This window comes from Urocitellus parryii, chromosome 4, assembly GCF_045843805.1.
Source record: "Urocitellus parryii isolate mUroPar1 chromosome 4, mUroPar1.hap1, whole genome shotgun sequence".
Lineage (NCBI taxonomy): Eukaryota > Metazoa > Chordata > Mammalia > Rodentia > Sciuridae > Urocitellus > Urocitellus parryii.
In genome coordinates, this window is record NC_135534.1 from 175,001,256 (window position 1) to 175,028,651 (window position 27,396).

Here is a 27,396-nt window from a genome sequence, read left to right on the forward strand (position 1 = left end):
CTTACTCCAGTATCCTTTGTTATCAGAAAAGAACTGGCCTTTTTCCATCAGGACAAAGGTTGTGAAGCTCAGAACAGATTGGTAGCTACTGACAGTCTTTCCTTCCTTATCCTCCCTTGGGAAATGTTTACTTATATCCTGAGGGTTACAGGAAAACTAAAACAGTGAAAGCAACAGGATAGTTGGATTTATTATGAATTTAGGGAGTGAAAATGTTGGTGAAGGTAGGGAATTGGGGAAAAATATATTGTCCTTTAAGTTTTCTGACCCAAGATTCTCCTTTTCCTTCTCTCAGTTGATTCCCCAGATCTCCTCCTTGGCATGGTACACCACTGTGGTACCTCTGGTGGTGGTGCTGTCCATAACAGGAGTGAAGGATGCCATCGACGACTTGGTGAAGTGGCTTCCTGGGCTTTCTTCACTGTAGCTCGACAGGCTGTGGGCAATAAAACTTCCCAGAAGTATCTCAAGCCAAGATGCACTGAATGGAAAAAGATGTTTCCCTTCTTTGTTTCTTTATGTATCTCAGAAGGATATGTAATTCCCATCCGCCTAAGGCTGGTTCTCTTTTCACAGGCAGAAAGGGACAATGCAAGGCCTTTCTCTGCCTTCGGGCTGCCATCATTTTGAGCCCTCCTCCAGGTCTCCTTCCTTTGGCTCTGCCACTCCCTCACTCTTCCTTCAACCCACTTTTAGCTTTCTCTGGTTTCACATTCATCCTTCTCCCTCTGTGCCCCCTTCTCCCATTTTATATTCTCTTTTCCTTCCTCCCAGTACTCTGCTCCTCCTTGTTCCTGTTTTTCCTCGTTCTTCTCCTCCTCCACATTTCCCTTCTCTCCAATTCTCCCTATTTCCTTTCCAGCTTTCAGTTCTATTCACGCACAACTAGGAGCCCTCTAGTTTAGAAAGCCTCAGACACAGCTCCTTTCCTTAATCAAGTTAACAACTGGTGAGAGCAGCTGATGCTTCTAGGGGGAAAACCCAGCCCCACACCTGTTAGGGGGATTCAGGATGTCGATCCTTGCAATTTCCCCAAGAGAATCCTGATTTTGCCTATCTAGGTTTTCAGACCAAAGCTTGAAAGCCTGTTTCTCCAACTTTTTAATTGTAAAATCCAAGCTTAGCACATTTGATGGTTTAAATTTTAGTCACAACTTAGATGTGCAAAAATGTAACTATTTCTCTATAATTGGACTCATTTAAATTCATAACCACTCATAAATCCCACCCCACTCTTTCCAGGAAAAACAAAACAAAACAAAAGTTGTTGATTCGGGGTAATCCAGCTACTTCTGGTTTAGAACCACCTCTTTAGGATAAATATTTGGACAATTATGAATTGTAACAAATTCAGGATTCTCTCTGCCCCCTGCACAGTCCTGCCCTTTTTTCAGTCCTGGCACTGGGATATAGCCTAAATTTGTTCTCCTGCTATTTGGACTTTGAATATCAGCTTCCTTCTTCATTCCATCTGCTGTAGAAGTTTCTGTATGTCGACCACAGTTGGGGTAGGGATGGGAGTATGCTTAGCAATACACTCCTTTTTCCTGCATCTGCCAAGGCATATGGGACTCTCTAGTTCTGCCTGTCACTCTGTGTACTCTGTATACTCTGTCCTCTGTGCCTTTTGATATAGTTACCCCAGGCTTTGGCCTTTGTCTTTCTTCTTCCCAGGTAATTTTTCTGACCTTCCTTCTCAGCTTACACGTGGCATCAGGTTCTTAGCCTGATTTTAGTGGTAGAAAGGGCTTTGGAATAGAAGAAAGGGAAATTACAAAGGAGGGTATATATATATATATTGGGTAATATTTCAAAATGTTAAAATTTTACATGCAGTTCTATATATGTTTCCTGAACATCTTCTTGTGTGGTTTTAGAAAAGGCACCAAAGTGACAATCAAGTTAACAACTGTTCTGTTCTGCTGCTGGCAGATGGCAGGTACGTTTTTTTAAGGAAGCCAATTTAGGTAGGACCAGTCCCAAGAGAGGGTCAGCCTTATTAAAGTGTGATGTCCTGGGTACTTGGGAAAGGTAGTTCAGGACAGTGAAAAGAACCTCAGATTGGCACAAAAGGAATTTGTTTCTAGATGTCATTGAGTATGCCCTTAACTTGCCACCTTACTTCGAATGTCTCTGGGACTCATTTTTCTTCTCTTTAAAGTGTAAATAATATTTTTCACTTAGAAGATGAAGGAAAAATAATTTATATTAAAGCAATTCATATGTTATAACATGATATTAAATATACAAGTGATTATTATCAGTGTCATGGTTAGAAAGAAGACATTTGAGTTTATAACATTACTGGATTTGGTCAGGTTATCTTTCCTATTAACAGTCTAAAGAAGTATTTGTGTCAACACCATTGCTCTGGTGTTTGGTCTTAGGCACCTAAAGTGTTGGCAAGACTGAAAGGAGACAAACATGTTCCTATGTAAGGCAAAATATGAAGATATCATAAGAGGTATAACAAATTGCTATAATAATCATAGCTGGCAAAAGAAATCAAAGAAGACTTTCTGGAGGAGGTGATATCTGTACCAGACCTTGAAGAATGGGAAGAATTCAATAAAAGGGATTGTGTGAAAAGAAGAATGGCCAGCATGAGCAGAAGCACAACTGCAAATAAAGTGAAAACCTGAAGGAAGTCAAGGTTGAGGTTCAGCCTTTCTCATGGTGGCCTTACAGCTCACTTGTATCTGTAATTTTTATCATGTAATTCTGTCATCTGGTGTTCTAGGCATCTCATCCTATTGTTTATTTTGTCTTCTGATTCTTACTTACACTAGATTGTTTCCTTGAGTATTTAGAACTGTTGAAATCTCCCATAAGACACCAAAAATGGCCAGGCATGGTGGCACTTGCCTGTAATCCCAGTGGCTCATGAGGCTAAGGCAGGAGGATTGCAAGTTCAAAGCCAGCCTCAGCAAAAGCAAGGCACGAAGTAACTCAGTGAGACCCTGATTCTAAATAAAATACAAAATAGGGCTGGGGATGTGGTCAGTGGTAGAGTGCCCCTGAGTTCAATCTTGGTACAAAAAAAAAAAAAAGACACCAAAAAGGACGTGTTGTAATTAAGAAGAAAAATAGAAATAAAAAAGAAAGAAGAAAGAAAGAAAGAAAGAAAGAAAGAAAGCAAAACTGAAGTGCATTCGTAACTAGCCAAGGGAGTTGCTGACCAAATGAATTTAGTCAAATGAACACTGTAGCTTGAGCCCTTGGATTTTATAAGATTATTGGAGGTAAATTTGTCATGGAGTTATTTTAGGGCAGAAGTTAATTAGCAAGGCCCTGGTTAAACTCTGTATCCAACGAGAATCTGATGAATTTTATACACAGAGGTGAGGCTCATTGTTGAAGCTGTCCAGCTTTCAAAGCAGCTTTCTTTTTCTAGAATATGAGTCTGAGCATTGCTGCTACTGCAAAAGCTTCTCTATTTAGCAAGTTGAGATTTTTGTCATTTTTCAGTTATCAATAATTTTGTTGACAAAAGTAAATTGAGTTATCATTCTAGAAGGGTTTTATGTTTGCTTCTGTCAGATGACTCAGTGGTTTCATCTGCCAGGACCTAATTTGGAAAAAGTATAAGGGTGAATGAACCCCATGTCACATGAGGATTCAGATTCTCAGGGGAGAGTCCTCCACTCACTGACCCCAACCTTCCATATTAAGGTAGGCAGACTGTCTTGCCTGTGGTCAGTTTACTTTTTAGGCCACCCTTTCACTAATGCTGCTGTCCTTAAGGGTTCTGACTTCATGAGGATTCTTTTTCTTTTTCTTTTTTTTTTTTTTTTTGTAGTTGTAGATGGATAGCATGCCTTTAATTTATTTGTTTATTTTTATGTGATGCTGAGGCTCGAACCCAGTGCCTCACACGTGTGAGGCAAGCGCTCTGCCACTGAGCTACAGTCCCAGCCCTATGAGGGGTCTATAGTTCCAAATGACTACCTCTTAAGATCATAAGAGTTCACCACTTGTCCATGTTGTAGGATAAATTAAAACTTAGGTTACTAGATAGTTAAAACTAGAAATCCCCTTCCTCACCCCAGACCAAAACAGCTTCAGTACACTCTCCCAGTTCTAGATTTAATTCTCTCTTTTTTCTGGATCCTTACTTTATGGCAAGAAAAGCCTTGCTTTGAGAGTGAGCAGGAGAAGGACTGGGCCTGAGAGGCTTGAGGCATGGGACAGGGGACAGGGAAGGTGTCACTGCCAGCCACACCCCTAAAGGGAAAACAAAAACAAAAAAAACCAAAAAGCCTTGCTTTTGAGAGTGTTGACTTTAAGTATTTGTTGGAAAGTATCAGTGTGTTTCAGAACTCCACAGGTATCATTCATGTAAAACAGAGAGTGTAAGTGAATGGTCTCCCCTGAAGTCAGAGCATCGCCTTCTCTAGCTCTCTGGCCATTCTTCCTAAACTATAAGTTAAAATGCAAAGCCTGGAAATAAAAATGTACTTATGGCATCAGTACATAAATTCCTTACTGATTTGAATATTTTAAATCAGTAAGGAATTTATCCACTCTCCCAGATCTAAGATGTATGGTTATTATAATGTCCAAGAACAAATTGGTACTAGTTTGACAGCTCCTTATGTAATAAAATATAAGCCTTTATCCAGGTGCATTGGCACAAACCTGTAATCCCAGTGAAGTGGGGGGATGAGGCAGGAAGATCATAAATTCAAGACCCTGTTTCAAAGTACACAATTCTTAAAAGGGCTGGGATGTGGCTCAGTGATAGAGGATCCCTGGGTTCAATCCCCAGTCTCACAAAAAAATAATTTATTTTATAAACACACACTTTTATTATCTGTAAACATATTTTTAAATTTCCAGGAAAAGTAGAAAGTTATATCCCTGCTTTCTGCTTGTGTTTCATTGGTGAAAACCATGGCAGATAGAATGCTAGAGAACCCACAAAAGTAAATGTCAAATCAAGACAAAATAAAGCAAGTCCCAGCTGTCTTTCTCCAAGGCTTATAGCTACTACACGTCAGTGGTATCAGAAAATTCTCTAAATGAAGGTGAAATTTATATTAAAGGATTTTATTACATATAAGAAATTTGGCCCTTCTCAAAGAGAAGATTTTCTTAGAAAAGTATACCTATGGGAACTATGGCTTTGTGTGTCTGGCAAAGTGCTGATGTATGTCATGGCCTACAGGTGACAAGACTGTCTACAGAGATGAACTGTGGAATGATTTCTAGATGTGGCCTCTGTTTCTCAAATCTTTGGGCACTTGGTATAATAGAATTATTTAAGGGGGTAGTTAAAGTTTCCAAATGTTTGTGGATACACACACACACACACACACACACACACACACACACACACACACATATATATCTTCTCCTTATCCTTTGTCAGAAAGGCAGGACTTACAAATTCTATGCAGTTGGGGAAATTGAAGCACAAAAAATGAGGGAGTAAAAGAAGTATTATTGTAGAACCTGCCAGGAAAATGGGGTTTTGAGAGTCAAAGGTAATATGATTTTAACATAAAGAAAATTTGTATAGGGCTGGGATTGTGGCTCAGTGGTTTAGCATGCGTGGGGCACTGGGTTTGATCCTCAGCACCACATAAAAATAAAATAAAGATATTGTGTCCACTTAAAACTAAGAAATAAATACTTAAAAATATAAAATTTGTATAGCCATATGATAGAATATATTTTAGCTATTCAAAATAAATACTTCTATAAATACTTTCCAAGATATATTACTAAATGAAAAATGCAAAGTGCAGAAAGCTATGTCTTTAATGCATAACTTTTAGATTATATATTGTATGGAATTTTGTGACTTGAGGGTTTTGGGGGTTTTTTTGGTACTGAGGATTGAACTAAGGGGTACTCAACCACGGAGCCACATCCCCAGCCCTATTTTGTATTTTATTTAGAGACAGGGTCTCACTGAGTTGCTTAGCGCCTCGCTCTTGATAAACCTGGTTTTGAACTTGCAATCCTCCTGCCTCAGCCTCCTGAGCCACTGGGATTACAAGCAAGTGCCACTGTGCCCAGTTGAGTTGAGATTTTCTTTCTTTCTTTTTTTTTTAATATTTATTTTTTAGTTCTCGGCGGACACAACATCTTTGTTGGTATGTGGTGCTGAGGATTGAACCCGGGCCGCACGCATGCCAGGCGAGCGCGCTACCGCCTGAGCCACATCCCCAGCCCAGAGTTGAGATTTTCTAGAAAGAAAGACACACAGAACAATTATAGTGGCTACCTTTAGGGAGTCTAACTAAGGTCTGTGGATAAGGGAGACTTTAATTTTTCCTTCTAAATTCTTTACTATTCTGTTTCACTTAGAAAATAATCATGTGGGGCTGGGGTATAGCTCAGTTGTAGAGTGCTTGCCTAGCACGTGTGAGCCCTGGGTTAGATTCTCAGCACCGCATATAAATAAAAATAAAGGTCCATTGACAACTAAAAACTACTTTAAAAAAAAATAAAATAATCATGTGCATGTATGTCTACATATACATGCATGATATGTAGACCCCATGTCTGTGTATGGGGTTCTAAGAAATGTTTATAACCTGAAGTCAAGAGAAATGGGTCCCATTCTTGATAGCAGGGAGGATACACCACAAACCAGTTTGGTCCTGTCTTCTTTCATCTCAGCCTTGTTTTATGTTTTGTTTCTTGATTGTTAAAACAGAGCTTTGGAGAATTCACAGAGCAGACATTTAAAGATCATTATCTTGCAGGGTGAAGGAGGACAAATGGATGAATGTCCAAGTGGGAGATATAATAAAACTAAAAAATGACCAGGCTGTCCCTGTGAGTACCTATTCTGGCTGTGGCTTTTTATTTTTTGGCTTGAGCGGGATCCTGGGACCCTTACATCCCTTTTGCTGCCATTGCTCTTGGTGACCTTCGTCTGCCTCACTTTGCATCAGAGATCAACAACTCCTAGAGTAAGAAACTTATTCCTGTCCATCCTTCCCCAAAGCTACAGACAAAGTATGAGTAGCTTTGAGAGAGCTGTGTGGTAGCAGTGATGGGTCCCAGACATAGAAAGTAAACCAGGTGTCTATAAAATTCTTAGGGATGTCTGTTCCTGAGGGACTGCTTTTGTCACACCATAATGTTAAAAGCCTGCCTTCCTGCTTTCCTTAGCTACTCTGACTTTTCTAATCACAGGCAGATCTACTATTACTCTCCAGCAGTGAGCCATACAGTCTGACATACATAGAAACAGCAGACCTGGATGGGTAAGTGTTCCTCCCTGATATTCCATTAAGACAATTTAGCCAGCTCTGAGTGGCGTCTCACTGAGAGCGAGCATGATGCAGGTAAATGACCTTATTATAAGGTGGAAGTGGTAGTATATCAGCCAGAGAGCCTAGAAATATCCAAATGAGAAAAGACAGGAAACCAGATCCTTGGGATCCTTAAAATGAAGGCCAAGCTCTTGGCAGCAATGATTGAGCCCCCACTGGGTACAGAATCTGGGCAAATAAACTCCATGTTCTCCATTTCTAAACTGGAAACATTATCTCTGACAGTAGTCAGCCTTCCATAACCACAGGATCTGTATCAGTGGCTTTGACCACTCAGAGATGGAAAATATTTGAAAAAAATTTGCATCTTTACTAAACATGTACAGACTTTTTTCCTTGTCTTCTTTTGCTAAATAATTAACAAGTATTTACATAGCATTTACATTATATTAAGAATTATAAGCAATCTAGCCAGACATAGTGGCACATTCCTGTAATCCCAGCAATTGAGGAGACTGAGGCAGGAAGATTGCAAGTTCCAGGTTAGCCTCAGCAACTTAGCAAGGCCCTAAGCAATTTAGTAAGACCCATCTCAAAATAAAAATATTAGAAAGGACTGGGGATGTAGTTCAATGGTTAAGTGCTTGTGGGTTCAATCATCAGTGCCAAAAAAGAAAAAAAAGAATTATAAGCAATCTAGAGATTATTTTAAGTATGGAGTGTGTGCAAGGTTATGCAAATATTCTGCCATTTTATATAAGGGACTTGAGGATTTGAGTATCTTTGGAGGATCCTGGAATCAATCCCCTGAAGATATTGAGGGACAGCTGTATTTCATAATGCTAAGTAGCAGGAAAGAGGTTAATAGAACTATACATTTTCTCTTTTTTAAATATTTTAAAATTTTATTTGTTTATTTCTTTTTTTATTTCTTACATACATGACAATAGTGGAATGCATTACAGTGATAATTATCCATTTACAACACCATTTTTCATAACTCTGTATATAAAGTATGTCCACTCCAAATTATGCCATTATACATGAGCTCTCTAATTATTATTTTTGCATTACAATTCTAATACACCTTTATACCACAATTTATCATATCTCTGATTGTATATAAGGTATGTTGACCCAAATTCACATCTTCATACATGTATTTTGTATAATGATGAGGGTCTCCTTTCACCATCCATGCTATTCCCCTTCTTTCTTCCTTTCTCTTCCACCCCTATTCCCTATCTAGAGGTAATCTTCCTCCCTTGCTCTCCCTCCCAACCCCATTTTGAGTCACCCCCCTTATATCAGAGAAGACATTCAGCATTTGTTTTTTAGGAATTGGCTAACTTCACTTAGCATAATCTTCTCTAATGCCATCCATTTCCCTGCAAATGCCATGATCTTATTCTTTTTTATTGCTGAGTAATATTCCATTGTGTATAAATGCCACATTTTTTTATCCATTCCCCCACTGAAGGACATCTAGGTTGGCTCCACAGTGTAGCTATTGTGAATTGGGCTGCTATAAACATTGATGTAGCTGTGTCCCTGTAGTATGCTGTTTTTAGGTACTTTGGGTATAGTCTGAGAAGAGGAATAGCTGGGTCAAATGGAGGTTCCATTCCCAGCTTTCCAAGGAATCTCCATATTGCTTTCCAAATTGGCTTCACCAATTTTCAGTCCCACCAGCAGTGTATGAGTGTACCTTTTTCCCCCCCGCATCTTTGCCAGCACTTGTTGTTTGTCTTCATAATGGCTGCCATTCTTACTGGAGTGAGATGGTATCTTAGCGTAGTTTTAATTTGCATTTCTCTGATTGCTAGAGATGATGAGCATTTTTTCGTATATTTGTTGATTGATTGTTTATCCTCTTCTGAGAAGTGTTTGTTCAGGTCCTTGGCCCATTTATTGATTGGATTTTTTTTTTTTTTTTTGGTGCTTATCTTGTTGAGCTCCTTTTATACCCTAGATAGAACTATAAATTTTCAGAAGAGAGTTCCAAAGTTTCCAGGGGGAAAAAAAAATGAATGTGGAAGTAATTATTTACCAGTAAAATGCCATGTTCTGTGAGTTTTTGCAGTAGAAATTCACTAATGTACAAGAGCTAAAGTCTAGGAGGATAGGGACCATCTGTAGAGAGCTTGTCTTATGGAGATTTGTGTTTATCAGCTTTTTCTTTTTCTTGTGACTATCTCATTGTCCCTCCACAAACTTTCTGAAATGTGGCTTCTATTTTTGCTTCTGTCTTTTTAAATTCCTGTGTCAGCAAATGGTTAATTGGGACTTCTTTGTAGGGCCCTATACATACTTATGAGGTCAGGAGTATGTTTCCTCAGAGGTTTGTGCAGGCTCCTACCAAAATCCACTCTTTTTTCTTGAAGGGAGCAAGTTGCTTGGTGATGTCTCTTCCACTTGTCTAGATCATCTGGCCAGCTAGATCTCCTGGGTTGGTTTAAGTAGTGATGACATGTTGCTGGGGGGAGAGGGGAATGAGTGGGCTAGCACTCTGCTTCCTTGCAAAGTTGTCTCACTCAATACTGCCCACAAGAGTAGGGAACAGTGCAAGGGACTCCAACAGCTCAAACCCTTAGCCCAAACTCTGTTGGCAACATCTATTTTTCAAAACCCTTTGAAGAAGTTGGAAAAATGGTCCTGTGCTGCTTCTGTGTTTATATCCTATAGTCTAGTGATCCTGTGTCCTTTACTTTAGTGAAACCAACTTAAAAGTGAAGCAGGCCATCACCAGTACCGGTGACCTGGAAGATAATCTGGAGCTGCTTTCTGTCTTTGATGGTAAGTTAGGAAATAGGTTTACCCACCCAAACTTTCATCAGGAGAGGACTGGCTAAATAAAATACAACACATCCATACAGGGAATTCTACTCAATTCATTACAGACAATATGCAAGTTGATGTTTGTTTATTTTGCATTGCTGGGAATTGAACCCAGGGCCTTACGCATGCTCAGCAAGTACTCTACCACTAAACCACATCCCCAGCCCACAAGTTGATATTTATTGACATAGAAAAATAGTTATGCCATATTAGTAGGAGAAAAAATGCATGTTATGAAAGACTGCATAGTATATGTAACATAAACCTATTTGTGGAAACATGAATGTTTGATGTATAGGGAAAAAAAACTTGAAAAGATATTCTTCAAAAGGTTAATAGCACTTTTCTCTAAACAATGGATAGATTTTACCTTATCATTTTAAGTATAGCATAAATACTTACAAAAGATATATGTACTAATCAGGAAGATGTTAAATTATTTCCATTTTGAAAAAAATACTAGGTTTTCTTTAAGTATTTTTTTTCATTTCTTCACATTTAGAGATCAATTGATCTGGCAGTACTGATGATAATAAGTTATGTGAGTTTTCCTCTCTGGATGATCCATGTCACATACATAATTATTTTTCTTTGATGTCCAGAAACTTTTATTTGCTTTTCTGAAGGGAGCTGGTAAGAAATAGGGAGCAGCTGAGACAGAATAGGAAAAAAATGTCATGAGTTTTCTTTCTACTTTTCTGTTGTGTCTCCTTCCATCCTGTTAGGAAAACCTAAATATTACAGAGCCAGAACTTTCACTCCTTCGTTTTTCTGCAGGAGAAGTGAAGTGTGATCCTCCCAATAACAAGTTAGATAAATTCACAGGAATCCTGACCTATAAGAGGAAAAGCTACCCCCTGGACCATGACAAGCTGCTGCTCCGCGGCTGCATCATCAGGAATACAGATTGGTGTTTTGGCCTGGTCATTTATACTGGTACGTTTCCCTGAAGCCATAACCAGACTCTCAGCCTGTTGGAATCTGTTGTGGATAGTTAGTTTTTAGGATATGGATATGACATCAGCTGTATATCAGTACTCTATGGTTTAGAAATAGGTAGCTACAGAGTGGTAGATATGTGTATGTAAAATTTTTTTATTTCTTAGAAAACAAAGTGACTTATGTTTTCCAGGCAGTGAGCTTCCAACATATCAGCTCCACCTTTGTTAGAGAAAGGCTTTGTGTTCAAGATCACAGAGCATTCATGAGTCTTTTCAACCAAATGTGGATACAGTGAAGGGTATATATAGAGAGAAAGGAAGAGAACTTGCATATGAAAGGGGAGAGATTCATTTGGACTACTCTCATGAGGAGATAATAGAGATAGTGCTCATTATGGAAAAATAAAAGTATAATATGAAAAGTTCATATCAGAAGGTACCACAGTTAGAATCACAGTGCATAATACTTAGAGCAAGAGATGTTCTTGGATTATATTATGGTTCAGGAAAGTAAAGGAAGCCTCTGTGATATGTCCTCAGTGATAATTGACAACTGTGTTAGTTAACTTTCTTTTTAAAACTCCCCGCCCCATGTCTCTCCTGGGCAGTGGAAAGGCTGGCAGCAAAAAGACCACACAACATGGAAGTAATTTTTTATAAAGTGGGGCAAGGCAGCTCTTTGAGACCTTATAAGCAAGAGAGAGAACATGAGCCCACGGTTGGTTTATTTATTTATTTAAAATTTATTTATTTTTTTTAGTTGTAGTTGGACACAATACCTTTATTTGTTTTTATTGGTGCTGAGGATCAAACCCAGGGCCTTGCACATGCTAGGTGAGCACTCTACTGCTGAGCCACAACCCCAGCCCTACGTCTGGTTTATTTTTATATGGGGGATACACAAAACGCTTTTCCATAGAATATATTCTTCACCAAATCAGGCAGAGAAAGTCTGGAGAAAGCTATGAGAAAGTAGACTTCCTAGCCAAGGGAAGGCAGTGATCACCTGCATCGGGCAGAGTGGGAGGAGCCCCAGGGCAATGCCAGATCAAAACCTTCTTGGATCAAGGCTGAGTGAAGATGCTATCTATAATAGCTGAGGGGTGGCCTCCCACAAAAAAAAAATATATATATATATATGTATATATATTTTTAGCTTAGAGTCCAGGGAGGCCCTGGTGGAATGTCTTTCCTTGGTTTTATACCTGAAATGGTAGCTTAGAAGCTAGTTCCCAAACTCAAAAGATGTAAAATAGACTTATTTTCCTTACTGTACTAAAAGTACAGTTTTCACTAACAAAATATTCATTTTTGTGAGGATGGCCTTAGGCCCAAGCCTAAGCAACTCCATTTTAAAACTCCAGATTGAAACCTGCAGTCTCACCAGCCATGCCTCATGGAGCCCTCCAGTATGGCCCTCAGACACAAACAAGTCACTTCTCCCCACCCTGACAGACTCAGAGTGAAGTCTCTGGCATGTTGTCCTCACCCTGATAAGGGAGAAAGGCAAGAAAATCAGGGTGGAGACCACTAGACCAGATGCTTTAACCTGAGGATGAATGATAGCAGCTGATAGGGATTGAAAGGGTGGTCAGAAGCCCCAAAATTTAGTATAATGATGGAGCAGATGAACAGACATTCAGCCAGCCAACACTGATACACACAAGCCTGAGAGCCTGATGAAGACCTGGACTGACATCCCAACTCTTCTCATCTGCCTGATCCCTTCTGCATTGCTCTCCCTGCTCTCAAACTCTACAGCAGTCTCTTGACTCTGGTGAGAAAAGGACTTTTCCCTATGACCACCTCCTCAGCCAGCCTCAGCTCCACCCCAGGAGAAGCCTGCCTTGGTTCCTGATCTGATCACCATGGTCTGAGTGAGTGTCCATCTGCTGGACTTAGAGCCTAAGGCTTGAGACTTATGACCTGACCCTTGAGCTTAGCACGCAGAGGGAATGTCTGTCATGAGCCTGTCATGATTAAGTGTGTTTGCAGTGGTTAGAATTAATATAGAGTTATTTGCTGTGAATTGATTATGTCTATTGCAGTGTCTAGCATTAAGGATTGTCATTTCCTTAAGAACCTATCGAGTGAAATTGTATTGAGTGATTTGAGAGAATAAAGCATTGACAAAGGGAGAAGTGTGTGGACATTCTTTATTTCTCCCCCTTGACTGCATAAGCCACACCTTTTGCCATAGCGACAGTTGGCTTAGTCGGCAGTCAAGGAAACAAAATGTCTGGGAGAAATGTCTTGTCCTGCCTGTGTGACAACCACATATAAAATTCAGAAGCTTTTTCTAAACACAGTGAAACTTGTTATAATGCTTACATTGATAATCATAGCAATAAACCTAACAGGACATTACACCTCTGCAAAGACATATATCAAATTGGTAATAACACCACACAGATACACCATCATATAGCAAATTACACAATCTGCTTCCTAGACAGATATATTCAATAACATAGGAACTGGATAGAGAAGTGCTTACACAGACACCTAAAAAATCAAATTGCAAAAGCACTACAGCATATAGAGACAGATACATCTTTTGTGTGGTTTTGTAGAGAAAAGTATATTAAATTAGTCTATAGCATATTGGAAAAATGAGGAAATTCAATAACATCTTTAAAAAGAAAGAAAGTAACCAGGAACTTAGTTCTGCTAGTCCCTGTAGAGAACTAGAAAGAACAGTGCAAGGGAAGCTGCCAGGATTTAACAAGGTAACTAAAGGAATTGATATCCTCCATCCCACCCAGAGGTAGTTCAGCCAATCATTGCTAGAGTCACTTCAAAAGAAATCCTGGGATTGCTAGTTAAAACTATTAATGACAGATGAAGACAGGACAAAAGGTGAAACCTTCGTAAGAAAGGCCCTGGATAGACAGAAAACTCACCCAGATAATCGGGAAGTTTTACCGCTAACTACACAAAAAATGACCAGAACACCAAGGAAAAGGGGGTCAAAAGATAGTGATAATGAAGAGGAAGTTGAAGTGAGAACTTTTAGTAGAATAGAGCTGCATCAGTTAAGGAATGAATCTTCCCAGATGGGGAGCAAGATGTAGAATCTCTACTAAGACTTTTGGAGCATGGAGCCCACCCAATTAGAGTTAATGGAGGTGAAATGCATATAATAACCTCTATAGTAGAAAATCAATCTATATATGAGGCTTTAGTGGCTGATACTAGTAAGAAAAGATTGCAGGAACACACTGTCCTGGAATGGGTAGCATTAGCATGGGTGAGGGCATTTCCTGTGATGGATGTAGGCAGTTTTGAATCACAGATACAATGGACTACACACCAACAGGCTATTAAATTAACTAGGAAATTAAGAATATACTTTATGATATACAATATACACACATGTAACATGCCATTACAGGCAGAGCTGTTACCTCAGATAAAAAGACTAATAATTAGAGGTGGTCCACCTCATCTCAAACTAACTTTAACATCAGCACTCGAAGGCCATGCATATATTACAAGATGTAGTTACTTCTTTTAAAGAAGCCAATGAGCTGGATGGTGTCAGATCTTTTTCTTTCCCAACTCAGCCCTCACCATACCAGTACAGTTTTCCAGCTCAGCCCTCACCACACCAGTTCAGTTTTCCAGCTCAGTCCTCACAAAACAAAATTAGATTTCTTACAACAGAGAGCAAAGGCAGCCTTGGGTAAATACAGAGCCTCCCAGACAAAGGGCCCTATGTGGGAGGAGTTCCATACCCAGGAGGCCCAGGAGCAGTACACCATTTAGAGGACAAGGACAGAAATCCCAGTCAGGAGACAGATTCCCTTCGAACAGATGACCCACATCAAACAACAGACAAAGGACACAAAACAACAACTTCCCCAAACACAACAGCAACTTCAGACACACAAATACACCAATTTACAACAGGAACATGACATTCAACAGCAGGGAAACTCAGGAGTCAAGACAGTATTTTTTATATTAGAATAGCCTGGGGATAATAGAATATATATAGATTTACCCTTAATACTCACAGAAAAAAAAAGGAAAAATAGAAACACATAAATTCCTAATAGATATAGGAAGCCAAGTAACTATTTTGGGGGTATCATTTAATAGGAGTAGAGAATATAGAAATTAATACAAAATGGAAAAATGTAACTATCCCTTTATGGGACAGAGAAGTCTTTAAAACCAAGATACTTTTAGATGAAATACCTTTTAAGGTTCTAGGGATGGATCTTATACCCAGAATTTTCCCATCATGGATAACTTACAAAAAGTTTTAAAATATTATGACTAAGTCTCAGGCACATCTAGCTTCATTACTGATGGACCCCATAGTACTCCCTAAAATTAAATATAGCTTTACAAAACAATACCCAAAAAAAGGAGGACACACTGAAATAACCAATAAAATTGAAGAATTGTTGAGGGAAGACATCATAGAAAGAACTATTTTATTTGACTAAAATAGCCCAATTTGGTCTGTTTTAAAACCTAATGGTAAATGGAGATTTACAGTAGATTACAGAGCAGTCAATGCACTGACACCACAGATGCCGGGAGACCTGCCAGGCATTACCACAATATTACAACATATACACTCCAACAATTTTAAATTTTTTGTAACTATAGACTTCTCAGATATGTTTTTTGCCATCCCTATAGCAGAAGAATCCAGGGAGATGACCACATTTACATGGAATTCTGTGCAATATCACAAAATATTCAAAAGATTACCACAAGGCTATAAAAATAGCCCACTAACAGCTCATATTGCACTATCAGAATCCCTTAAGGATCTTAAAATTAAGGATGTCTCAGTATATACATATGTAGATGATATACTAATAGCAGGATATGATAACAAGATTTGCATGAAATGTCAGAGGAAGTAATACTTGATAGCAAAAGGATGGAGAGAAAGTACAGGGACCAGATCAAACAGTAAAATTTTTAGGGGTTTTGATCACAGCAGAAGGAAGGCAAGTCCCAGATCAAATTATAGATAGAATATTGGGACTACAACCTCCAACCAATAAGAAAGAAGCACAATAATTGATAGGAATATTAGGATATAGGTGCAACCATATACTATTCTTAAATCTCATTTTACAACCAATATATGCAATAACAAGGAAATCATAAGACTTTATCTGGGAATCACATCACCAAAAAGCTTTAGATGTATTGAAACAGTATATAACAGAATCTAGAAAACTGCATAACATCCAAGGAACTTATTATTGAGGACATCATTTTCACACCGGACTATGGTATATGGGGACTCTGTAATAACAAAACTAAGTCCCAACCAATAGGATTCTTTTGTAAAACATTCCCATATGCATCCAATAAGTATTCATTATTTGAAAAATTAGCATGCATTGCCTTTGAGGCTCTGAAACAAGCTAAAACTATGACCAATGGTCACATTATATTAAGAATTCCAATTTCACTTAAAGACTGCTGTAGACGCACCCCCAAAGAGACACAAAATATTATATGGGAAAAGAAAGTCCTGATGTGGCAATGGTACCTACAATAATTTTTACAAGAGGAGGATCCCAAAGTAGGCATATTTAATAAATCCAGAAGAAGTAGCAAAGCCACCATTTGCACTAGTACCTGTTTTTCCAATACAATCCACATTGAAAATATAGGCACATGGAGACCTGAATACAATGAAAATATACAAAATGCATGGTTTATAGATGGATAAAGTACAGTAATGAAAGAAGTTATTAAGTGGAAGCAGCAGCATATAACCATAAGACAGGCAAAATCTTGACAGAGCAAGGGGAGCACATGTCAGCACAACATGCAGAACTAATAGCAGTTGCATTAGTCATTAGAGAGGCCTTGTTAAAAAAATGTAAGGAAATATATATTTATACAGATTCATGGTGTGTTGCTTCTTCAGACTTCTATATCAGTGGAAAACCATTGTGGTCAAGAGATATTTGGAAAGAACTATATGAAGCCAGTACAAAAATTAACATAAAAGTTACACATGTAGATGCACATACGAACAGGGACTCAGACACCAGTACACTTAACAACACAGTAGATAAATTATCAAAAACAGCTACAATCAAGCTAGAAAGGAATTGGGAACTAAAACCTACTAAAGATCCTTGTAAACTTAAATTTAAGGGAACATGGAAAAATATCAAACCTGAAAATACAATAATAGACATTGCTGAATATGATATTATAAAGTTACATGAACAATTAGGTTATATAGAAGTACATGCATTATATGACTGGTTCCAAAAATGGAACTTAGTTGTAAAATGGATTGCTATCAAAACTGCTGGAATGAGATGGACATCACTACCCTAAGTATGAAGAAGACACAAATTGTGTGAGTATACTTTGTATACAAGCAGAAAGATAAAAAATTGTGCTCTATATTTATAACATGAATTATAATGCATTCTGCTGATTTATATATATATATATATGAAACAAATTAGAATAAAAATGTTAAACACTTCTGTATGCAGATGTACTACATGCCCCAAAATGAAACTTACATAAAATTCCCCAACCAGATCTAGAATATAAAGATTTTATCTACAGAAAACAAATTGACTTCATAGAACCCCTTAAGGATTTCCATAATAAGTATGTTGCCACAATAGTGGACACATATACAGGTACTGGAATGATATTTGCAGCTACCAAACCAACATAAAATATGTCAGAGAGCACTACCAGTACTGGTAACAAGTTCATTCTATAGGCTCCTCAAGTTTGAGACCTTGTGCTGGCACATTCCAAATTGCCAAATTAAGAAAGTGGCCACTAAGCACTGCTTATACTCATATTCATGATAGCCTTAAAAACTTCAGGATACATGCTAAGCGGAATACAGAAATTAAAACCAGAGAAGAAAAACTTAAGAGCATATGAATATGTTGCAGATTACTTGGAACTTCCTGCTTAAAAGAACACTATTGGATGCTCTTGTCTGTGTCAACACCTATCTCTGGCATGTTGTCCTCACCCTGATAAGGGAGAAAGGCAAGAAAATCAGGGTGGAGACCACTAGACCAGATGCTTTAACCTGAGGATGAATGATAGCAGCTGATAGGGATTGAAAGGGTGGTCAGAAGCCCCAAAATTTAGTATAATGATGGAGCAGATGAACAGACATTCAGCCAGCCAACACTGATACACACAAGCCTGAGAGCCTGATGAAGACCTGGACTGACATCCCAACTCTTCTCATCTGCCTGATCCCTTCTGCATTGCTCTCCCTGCTCTCAAACTCTACAGCAGTCTCTTGACTCTGGTGAGAAAAGGACTTTTCCCTATGACCACCTCCTCAGCCAGCCTCAGCTCCACCCCAGGAGAAGCCTGCCTTGGTTCCTGATCTGATCACCATGGTCTGAGTGAGTGTCCATCTGCTGGACTTAGAGCCTAAGGCTTGAGACTTATGACCTGACCCTTGAGCTTAGCACACAGAGGGAATGTCTGTCATGAGCCTGTCATGATTAAGTGTGTTTGCAGTGGTTAGAATTAATATAGAGTTATTTGCTGTGAATTGATTATGTCTATTGCAGTGTCTAGCATTAAGGATTGTCATTTCCTTGATTAAGAACCTATCGAGTGAAATTGTATTGAGTGATTTGAGAGAATAAAGCATTGACAAAGGGAGAAGTGTGTGGACATTTTTTATTTCTCCCCCTTGACTGCATAAGCTGCACCTTTTGCCATCATGACAATTTTTCAGCCAAAATTCTTTATCTTACCCAAAGCAATAACCATTAGGTTGCTTACTCTCACAACTTAGTTAAGGTTTCCCTCCGATTTTTGGTTGGTTACATGGTCATGAGCAGCTTTGGGAAGCTCCACACAAAGAACCAATGCTACCAAGGGCATCCTGAGGTACTCAGTAAAGAGTTTAGTTTCTGTTCCTGCTGCATAATGCCAAGTTCTACCATGATCTTCACCTTCTTTTTGAAACCCACGTGAGTGGGCCCAGTCTTTCTAAGGACTATGGAAGATATGGTCTCTGTCGCTTCCAGGCTCTGAACCAAATTTTGCATTACTTCAAACCCTTCAAGGAATGCTTCAGAGGAAAGAATGACACATTTTATGTTGTACACTCCCAGTGTTGCCCACATACCACAGTAGTTACAGTTCTCCTGTGGGGAAACATGGGTGAAATTCCCTCTGTAGAGCACATGTAAAAATAATGATCAGATGGTAAAAGGCTAGAGAAATTGCTACCTAGTGTCTTCTATCCTCTTATACTTTCTCTGAAGCCATATCTCTAATTAATAATTTTTAGCTCTAGACTCAATGGCTATTAATCACTCCTTACTTCTACTTACTATCTGCCCTTCCATGAAGAAACAGGTTCTCAGATATCTCTCAACCCCACAGAAGCTTAGCCTCCAGCTCATACTTCAAGTAAAATCACTGCCATTGCCTCTTCCTTTATTCCATTCCCAGTTAGAAGCTTTAAGTATATCCTGGCCCAGAAGTGGGGTTACTAAAAAGAAGGCAGAGATCTTTGTATCAGGAAATTCTTTCCAGGTGGTAATAAGAGAGAAGCTTAAGAATTCCTATTCTGAATTAACTCATCTCAAAAAATATGTCAGAACTGTCTGAGGTGCTAACAAGAGAGGAGTCAGCATGAATGCACTTCACAGAAGTAGTCTGGACTATCCTCAGAAACAAATGTTCCCTTTTGAGTTACTCGTACCATCTGTGATCTTTTCTTCAGAGCTTTGCCTCCTGGAATTGCATAAGAGGTTAGAATAGGTAATCATAGAGTTATATTTCAATCCAATTTCAAGACTCTGAGTCTGATATCTCTCTGTTTTACTTAGGGCCAGACACCAAATTAATGCAGAACAGTGGGAAATCCATCTTTAAACGAACACATATCGACCATCTCATGAATCTCTTTGTGATCTGGGTAAGTTAAAGACTTTTTTCCTCTGCTTTTTTTTTTCTTTGGTGGTGGTGGTACTGAGGATTGAATATAGAGCCTCACACATGTGCCATCGAGCAACATCTGCAAACCTTTTTATTTTTTATTATGAGACAGCATTTCACAAAGTTGCCCGAGATGTCATTGAACTTGCAATCTCCTGCCTCAACATCATGAATTGCTGGGATTATAAGTGTTCCCAACTTTCACTCTGTTTACAAATAGACTTCCACAGGAATAGCTAGATTTCCAACTTGTAATTTAGTTGTTTGAAAGTCTCAAGTTTTAGGACTCTACAGTGTAAGGTCTGAAGCAGAAAAGAACAGAACCAATTTACAAAGGATTCTAGTTTATACTTCTGTTGTGGAGAACAGTGAAAATTTGTTTAATAAGATATTACACTTTGGGCTGGGGTTGTGGCTCAGCGGTAGAGCACTCACCTAGCCCATTCGAGGCCCTGGGTTCGATCCTCAGCACCACATAAAAATAAAATAATAAAATAAAGGTATTGTGTCCAATTACAAATAAAAAATAAAATATTTTTTAAAAAGATATTACACTTTGATTAGTAGTACCAAAACACCCTACTTTAGAAATTAAAAAATATTTTTATTTTCTCATAATCAATTTTACTCATGATCATTTTAATAAAGACTCACTGAACTAATAGAACACCTTATTTAAACTGATGATTTTCAAATTCTATTTTCTTAGAAGAGTGCCGCATGGAGAATAGGAGAGGTCAAGTGGGTTTTGTTCTAGCCTCATTTGAAGTTCCTATTTCAAAAAGAGTAGCTTAACATTTATCTGTTTGATAAGATTTCAGTTGGAAAAATTGGGGGTTCTTCTGTTGAGAAATAAAATTATAAAAGCACTATAAAATATGAAAATCAGCTTAGGTAACAGAAGTTTAAATTAAAGACTATTAATAATTTATGTCCATGCTATCTGATATAGGTTCTTTGTTCTTTCTGGATAGAGAACAATTGATTTCTTCACTTAACTTCTTTGCATTACTGAGCAGTTCCAGTGATACCTACACTTAATTTCATGACTTTCTGTTTTCATTTTTATTCTGTTGCTAAACTGAACATTTTTAAAATACATTTTCTTTCTGTATACTTCTCATCAATATCTGAATTATAAACTGCCTTTTCTTCTACATTTATTATGAGAAACAGCACAGTTCTTTTCAAAATCCTTTGAGATTTAGTATAAATGGTTTCAGAAAATTAGGACAGTTCATTCAGCTTTGGAACCCGTAGCAATTATCCATTATCTTTCTTTTTATGCCACTGAATGTATAACTTTCAGCAGTTGAACAAAGTTCCATTTTCTGGCTTTTTTTTAAGGTACCCTGGATTGAACCCAGAAAAGCTCTACCACTGAACTACATCCCTAACCTTTTTTTATTTTTTGAGGCAAGGTCTAGCTAAATTGCTGAGATCACTGTAATCCTCGGTCACTGGGATTACAGGTATGCACCACTATGCCCAGCTTCCCAGCTTCTTAATGAGAAAGACAATCATAGTCAAGAATTCAGAAAAGGTGATATAGGCACATATGCTTTTGATAATATTAGGAACATGTAACATTAGCCAATTAGCTAGGTATTTTGGCCTAGGCTCCAACACAGAATGTGTCCCATCTGCCTAAAAAAGTTCCAGCTATTTGTATACTTTCTGAAAGGCAGTAACAGTATTTGACATCTATAGAAGGATTTTTTTTTTTTTTTTTGGTTGTTGTTGTATAACCGTTTATTGCTTTGTCTCTCCCAGGGGAATGGAGGCCCCAGGAGGGCAGAAAAATCTTAGTTCAGAGATCTATACTCAGCTTCCAGATGTCTAGGCAAAGGGTCCAGGGCCACTCTGGTGGCCTGTCCCACCCCTCCAGCCTAGAGTTGGCTCTGGGGAGGGGTGAGCATGTAGCTGCTGGTTACAGAGGACTGCCCCTGAATGCAAGTGACATGGCAGGCCCCATCTGCAGTTTGCTTGGGTGTGGAGGTGGCTCAGCGAGATGCAGGGTCTCCTGGTTCCAGGACATGCCTGAGTCTTTGGCACACCAGTGTTGGAGTCTGAGGCCAACAAAGGCACCCGTGGGTCTGGTGGAGTCCGGGTAGGGCTCCAGGAGGGCTCCAGGAGGGCTCCAGGAGGGCTCCAGGAGGGCTCCAGGAGGGCTCCAGGAGGGCTCCAGGAGGGCTCCAGGAGGGCTCCAGGAGGGCTCCAGGAGGGCTCCAGGAGGGCTCCAGGAGGGCTCCAGGAGGGCTCCAGGAGGGCTCCAGGAGGGCAGCGAAGGCCATGACATGCGCAGAGTAGTTCTGCTCCTGCACTCAGTGCACCAGGTGCGCCTGCGGGCCTCCTGCGAACACCGCCAAGTCCTCGCCTCCGTGCGTCTCCCCTGACAGGGCTTTTGAAGGATTTTAACTTTCACAATATTTACACACCATTAATTACAGCCTCACTACATCCATAAGCAATAAGCAAGTTAAGAAGGATTTTCCCCTTTTGACATGTCAATTGAGAAAGAATAAAGTATCATGAAGTTCCACAGAATTATAATGGCAAAGACAGGTTTATGACTCATGAAGTTATCGAGTCATATTTATTGAGAATTTATTATGTGCTCAGCATGTGCTGGATGTAGTGAGAATTATAAAGGTGTATAAGAAATGGTTGTAGCCGAGGATGCAGAGCTGGCTGTACCTGACGGCTCGTCTGACACGAAGCTGGGTGGGGTAGAGAATAGGGGGCGGTAGTCGGGGGTGGTGGGAGAAGGAGGAGGCTGCGAATCACTTATAAATAGTGCCCAAGCAAGACCCGAAGCTAAAATTCCAGGAGGGTGAGCGAGTGCTGTGCTTTCATGGGCCTCTCCTTTATGAAGCAAAGTGCGTTAAGGTTGCCATAAAGGACAAACAAGTGAAACACTTTATACATTAGAGTGGTTGGAATAAAAAAAAAAAAAAAAGTGCTGTGAGGCCCAGGCACTCTGAAAAAACTTTGAAGACACGTGAGGATATTGTAGCCCTTTTTCCTGTTCCTGAAGGAGCGCCCTCAGTACACCACCCCCTCCTGACCTCTAGTTGGGATGAATGGGTTCCAGAGAGCAGAGTGCTCAAGTACGTGGATACCAATCTGCAGAAACAGCGAGAACTCCAAAAAGCCAATCAGGAGCAGTGTGCAGAGGGGAAGATGAGAGGGGCTGCAACAGAAAAATGTTGTAGTGAAAACCAAAAAGAACAAACAGAAAACACCTGGAAATGGAGATGATGGCAGTACCAGTGAGACACCTCAGCCTCCTCGGAAGAAAAGGGCCCGGGTAGATCCTACTGTTGAAAATGCAGAAACATTTATGAACAGAGTTGAAGTTAAAGTAAAGATTCCTGAAGAGCTAAAACCATGGCTTGTTGATGACTGGGACTTAATTACCAGACAAAAACAGCTCTTTTATCTTCCTGCGAAGAAGAATGTGGATTCTATTCTTGAGGATTATGCAAATTACAAGAAATCTCGAGGAAACACAGATAATAAGGAGTAGCTGTTAATGAAGTTGTGGCAGGAATAAAAGAATACTCCAATGTAATGCTGGGCACTCAAGTGCTCTACAAATCTGAGAGACCACAGTATGCCGAAATACTTGCAGATCATCCTGATGCACCCATGTCCCAGGTGTATGGAGCGCCACATCTACTGAGATTATTTGTAGGAATTGGAGCAATGTTGGCCTATACACCTCTAGATAAGAAAGCCTTGCTTTATTACTGAATTATCTTCATGATTTCCTCAAGTACCTGGCAAAGAATTCTGCAACTTTGTTTAGTGCCAGCGATTATGAAGTCGACCTTCCTGAATACTATCGGAAAGCAGTGTGAGGAGGTGTACTTCATTCACTTGTGTTTGGATCTCTGTAAACACATTTTTGTTCTTAGTCCTTCTCTTGTACAAATGATGTACTTTGAAGATGTTAGTGTATAACAAAATTGATGTTTCTTTTCTGTTTGAATTTAAACAGAGAAAATAAAAGGGGTTACTGCTCCTTTTTTCCTTTCTTTCTTTTAATTTCAATTTCAAAGTTGCTACTAGTGTATTCAATGATGGACAACAGAGAGACATGCTGTAGAGTGTTTGCCTAGTTGACAAAGCTGCTTTTGAATGCTGGTGGTTCTATTCCTTTGACACTACGCACTTTTATAATATGTGTTAATGCTGTATGACAAAATGCTCTGATTCCTAGTGCCAAAGGTTCAATTCAGTGTATATAACTGAACACACTCATCCATTTGTGCTCCTTTTTTTTTTTAATGGTGCTTAAAGTAAAGAGCCCATCCTTCGAAAGTCATCCATATTGTTCCTTAGGCATTATATCTTTTCTCAAATTGTTGAAGAATGGTGGCTTGTTTCATGGTTTTTGTATTTGTGTCTTACTCACATTTTAACATGATAGATACAATGCATTGTGTAGCTACAGTTTTCTGGAAAAGTAAATTTTTGAAAAACAATTCCTAAATTTTAGGAATTGTTTTTCAAAACTTCAATAAATTTTTTCTTTGAATTTCAAAAAAAAAAAAAAGAAAAGAAAAAAAGAAATGGCTGTAGCCCTCAAGTTTAGTACCCATTGTGGGGAAGGCCTCAATATCAATATGTGCCAGTTGCTTTACATGTATCATTTTATTCAGTAATCACATCTATTCAACAGACATAACTCTTCATCATCAATGTTCTTTCTGCTATACTTGTTGTTTCCTTGGGGAGACAGAATTAAAACATAAGGCAGGGGCTGGGGATGTGGCTCAAGCGATAGCACGCTCGCCTGGCATGCGTGCTGCCCGGGTTCGATCCTCAGCACCACATACCAACAAAGATGTTGTGTCCGCCGAAAACTGAAAAATAAATATTAAAAATTCTCTCTCTCTCTCTCTATCTCTCTCTCCTTTCTCACTCTCTCTTAAAAAAAATAAGGCAAATACTGTTTAACATGGCAGATTAACATGTAAAGAAATTATGAAACTAAAAGGGAGATCCTAAAGGTTTCCAGGGAGGAAAAAGTAAGTTTTGACAAATACAAAAAAAAAAATTTACTCATCAAATATCCTTTCTCAGCAAACTTCAAGAATGTATACTCAAGCCAGGTGTGGTGGTATACACCTGTAATCCCAGCAACTTAGAAGGCTAAGGCAGGACAATCACAAGTTCGAGGACAGCATAAGCAACTTAGTGAGGCCCTAAGCAACTTAGTGAGACCTGTATTAAAATAAAAAAGGAAAAGACTTGGGGATATAACTCAATGGTAAAGTATCCAATAGACACAATACCTTTATTTTATATATTTATTTTCTGGTGCTGAGGATCAATCTCTACTCAAACTAAACAGAAGATAAGACAGAAGTATAAACTAAGAAGGAAGCAGCTAAGGAAGCCAGGAAGCATGGCCGTAGTGGAAGGAAGCCCCGGGATGGGGGCCAAACAGCAGGCCTAGAAAACAACTAGTAAGATCAGAGTAGGCTTGGAGAGGGATCTGTGTAGGTGTCTTCAGAGGATGTGGGTCTCTGTTCAGGCTCTCAGCTAGTAACTGCTGCAAAGGCCCTGCATTTGTGAGGTCCTTCATAAGGATCTTTCCTTCAGGAAGCATGGGATGTTTTCTGGGGTAGTGAGTTCACTTCAAGGCATCTAGTTGAAGAAGGATGTGAAGACTTCCCATTCAAGTTAAATAAAATGACTGTAAAGAAATACAAATGGAAAATAAATACCTAACATTTGGGACACAGAATGAAGACCTATCAGCAGACCCGAGATGATTTTGGCATGCAAATAGATTATAAAGCAGAGTAAGGAATGCTTCCATAGAAATACATTCTTCTTGGTAGCACTTAAGAATGGCTCCAAGCTGGAATCAGCAGGAATGGAGAGCAGTGTGGGATTCGGGGCAATAATTAGAGTAATTAATTTTAAAACTGTCCATAAAACAACATGAGCAACAGCCAGGTGTGGTGGTGCATGCCTTCAATCCCAGTGGCTTGGGAGACATAAATTCAAGGCCAGCCTCAGCAAATTAGCAAGGCCCTAAGCAACTTAGTGAGACCCTGTATCAAAATAAAAAACAAAAGGGTCAGGGATATGGCTTAGTGGTAAAGTGCCCCTGGGTTCAATCTCCAGTACAAAAAACAAAAAACAAAACATGGGCAACAGTTGTACCTTCCTACCACCTATATAAACAAATATATTTGCCTTCTCGTCCTAAAATAGGAAACTGTTTTTGAAAGAAATTTAACAACCTACCTGAAGAGGGATAGAGATTTTGGTTTTTGTTTGTTTTTAGTTATAGATAGACACAATACCTTTATTTTATATATTTATTTTCTGGTGCTGAGGATCAAACCCAGTGCTTCACACATGCTAGGCATGTGCTGTACCACTGAGCTGCAGCCCCAGTCCTTGTTTTTGTTTTTTTATGTCTGGTGCTACTGGAGATCTCAGGGCCCTGCATGTGCTAGGCAATTGCTTGTATCCCTGAACCACATCCCAAGGACTACGGCTTCTAGTGTGTCAATACTTCAGAGTAAAACCCACTTAATTTTAAATCAGGGAGGTTCAAATGTGCCTAAAAGTTCCCTGTGTACCTAGGAACAATATGTTCTATCTTCCTATTCATGGTTCTCCATTCAGGAGAATGCCCTACTAGGGAGACAAAATTTACCAAAGAAAGCAAAACCTACACCAGAAACCTATAAGGATCAAACTATTTTTTTTAATTATTTATCTTTATTTATTTATTTTTATGTGGTGCTGAGGATTAACCCCAGCGCCTCACACGAGCTAGGCAAGCGCTGTACCACTGAGCCACAATCCCAGCCCCCAAACTATGAACTTTTGTTCATATTTTTAAGTGGACTGGAGGAACCTGGTAGCACAAAAAGAAGAATAAGGGTCCAATAACTGACCCTTATTACAACAGATTATAATTCAAGGAGAAGAACTTTCAAAAAAATTTTTGGACTATTTTTAGAGAGAAGCAGCCGTTGCATACAAGAAATAATAAGTTGCTTGGAGAAAAAAGGAAGATTAAAAGAAAAGAAATTATAAAAAGGAATTTTAGAAAGTAAAAACAAGGGCTGGGAATGTGGCTCAGGCGGTAGCGTGCTCGTCTGGCATGCGTGCGGCCCGGGTTCGATCCCCAGCACCACGTATCAACAAAGATGTTGTGATGTTGTGTCTGCCGAGAACTAAGAAGTAAATATTAAAAAAAAAAAATTTAAAAAAAAAAAAGAAAGTAAAAACAAGACTATTAATGTTAAAAAGCCAGAAAACGTGCTAAAATTGAGCCAGGAAACTCCCCTGAACCATAAAACAAAGAGACAAAGAGATAGAAAATATGAGAGGATTTGTTTGTTTTAACAGAGGACTAAACAGAAGAGTTGGGCAAGGAGGAGTCCCTCATATGTTTTCATAGGGAT

The 27,396-nt window shown here is 39.1% G+C and overlaps 1 protein-coding gene and 1 pseudogene across 1 annotated transcript in view; both read left to right on the forward strand.

Annotated features, from left to right (window-relative positions):
* The window catches only part of LOC113175935 (phospholipid-transporting ATPase FetA-like), an 82,993-nt gene that overhangs the window by 14,641 nt on the left and 40,956 nt on the right, over positions 1–27,396 (forward strand). Inside the window, exons 4-10 of the mRNA XM_077797349.1 lie at positions 296–394; positions 1,878–1,939; positions 6,717–6,789; positions 7,153–7,223; positions 9,946–10,028; positions 10,848–11,006; positions 19,846–19,934. Coding sequence (XP_077653475.1) covers positions 296–394; positions 1,878–1,939; positions 6,717–6,789; positions 7,153–7,223; positions 9,946–10,028; positions 10,848–11,006; positions 19,846–19,934 — 636 coding nt within the window. The remainder of the gene's footprint in view (positions 1–295; positions 395–1,877; positions 1,940–6,716; positions 6,790–7,152; positions 7,224–9,945; positions 10,029–10,847; positions 11,007–19,845; positions 19,935–27,396) is intronic.
* LOC113175154 (mortality factor 4-like protein 1 pseudogene) lies at positions 22,910–23,921 on the forward strand (annotated as a pseudogene).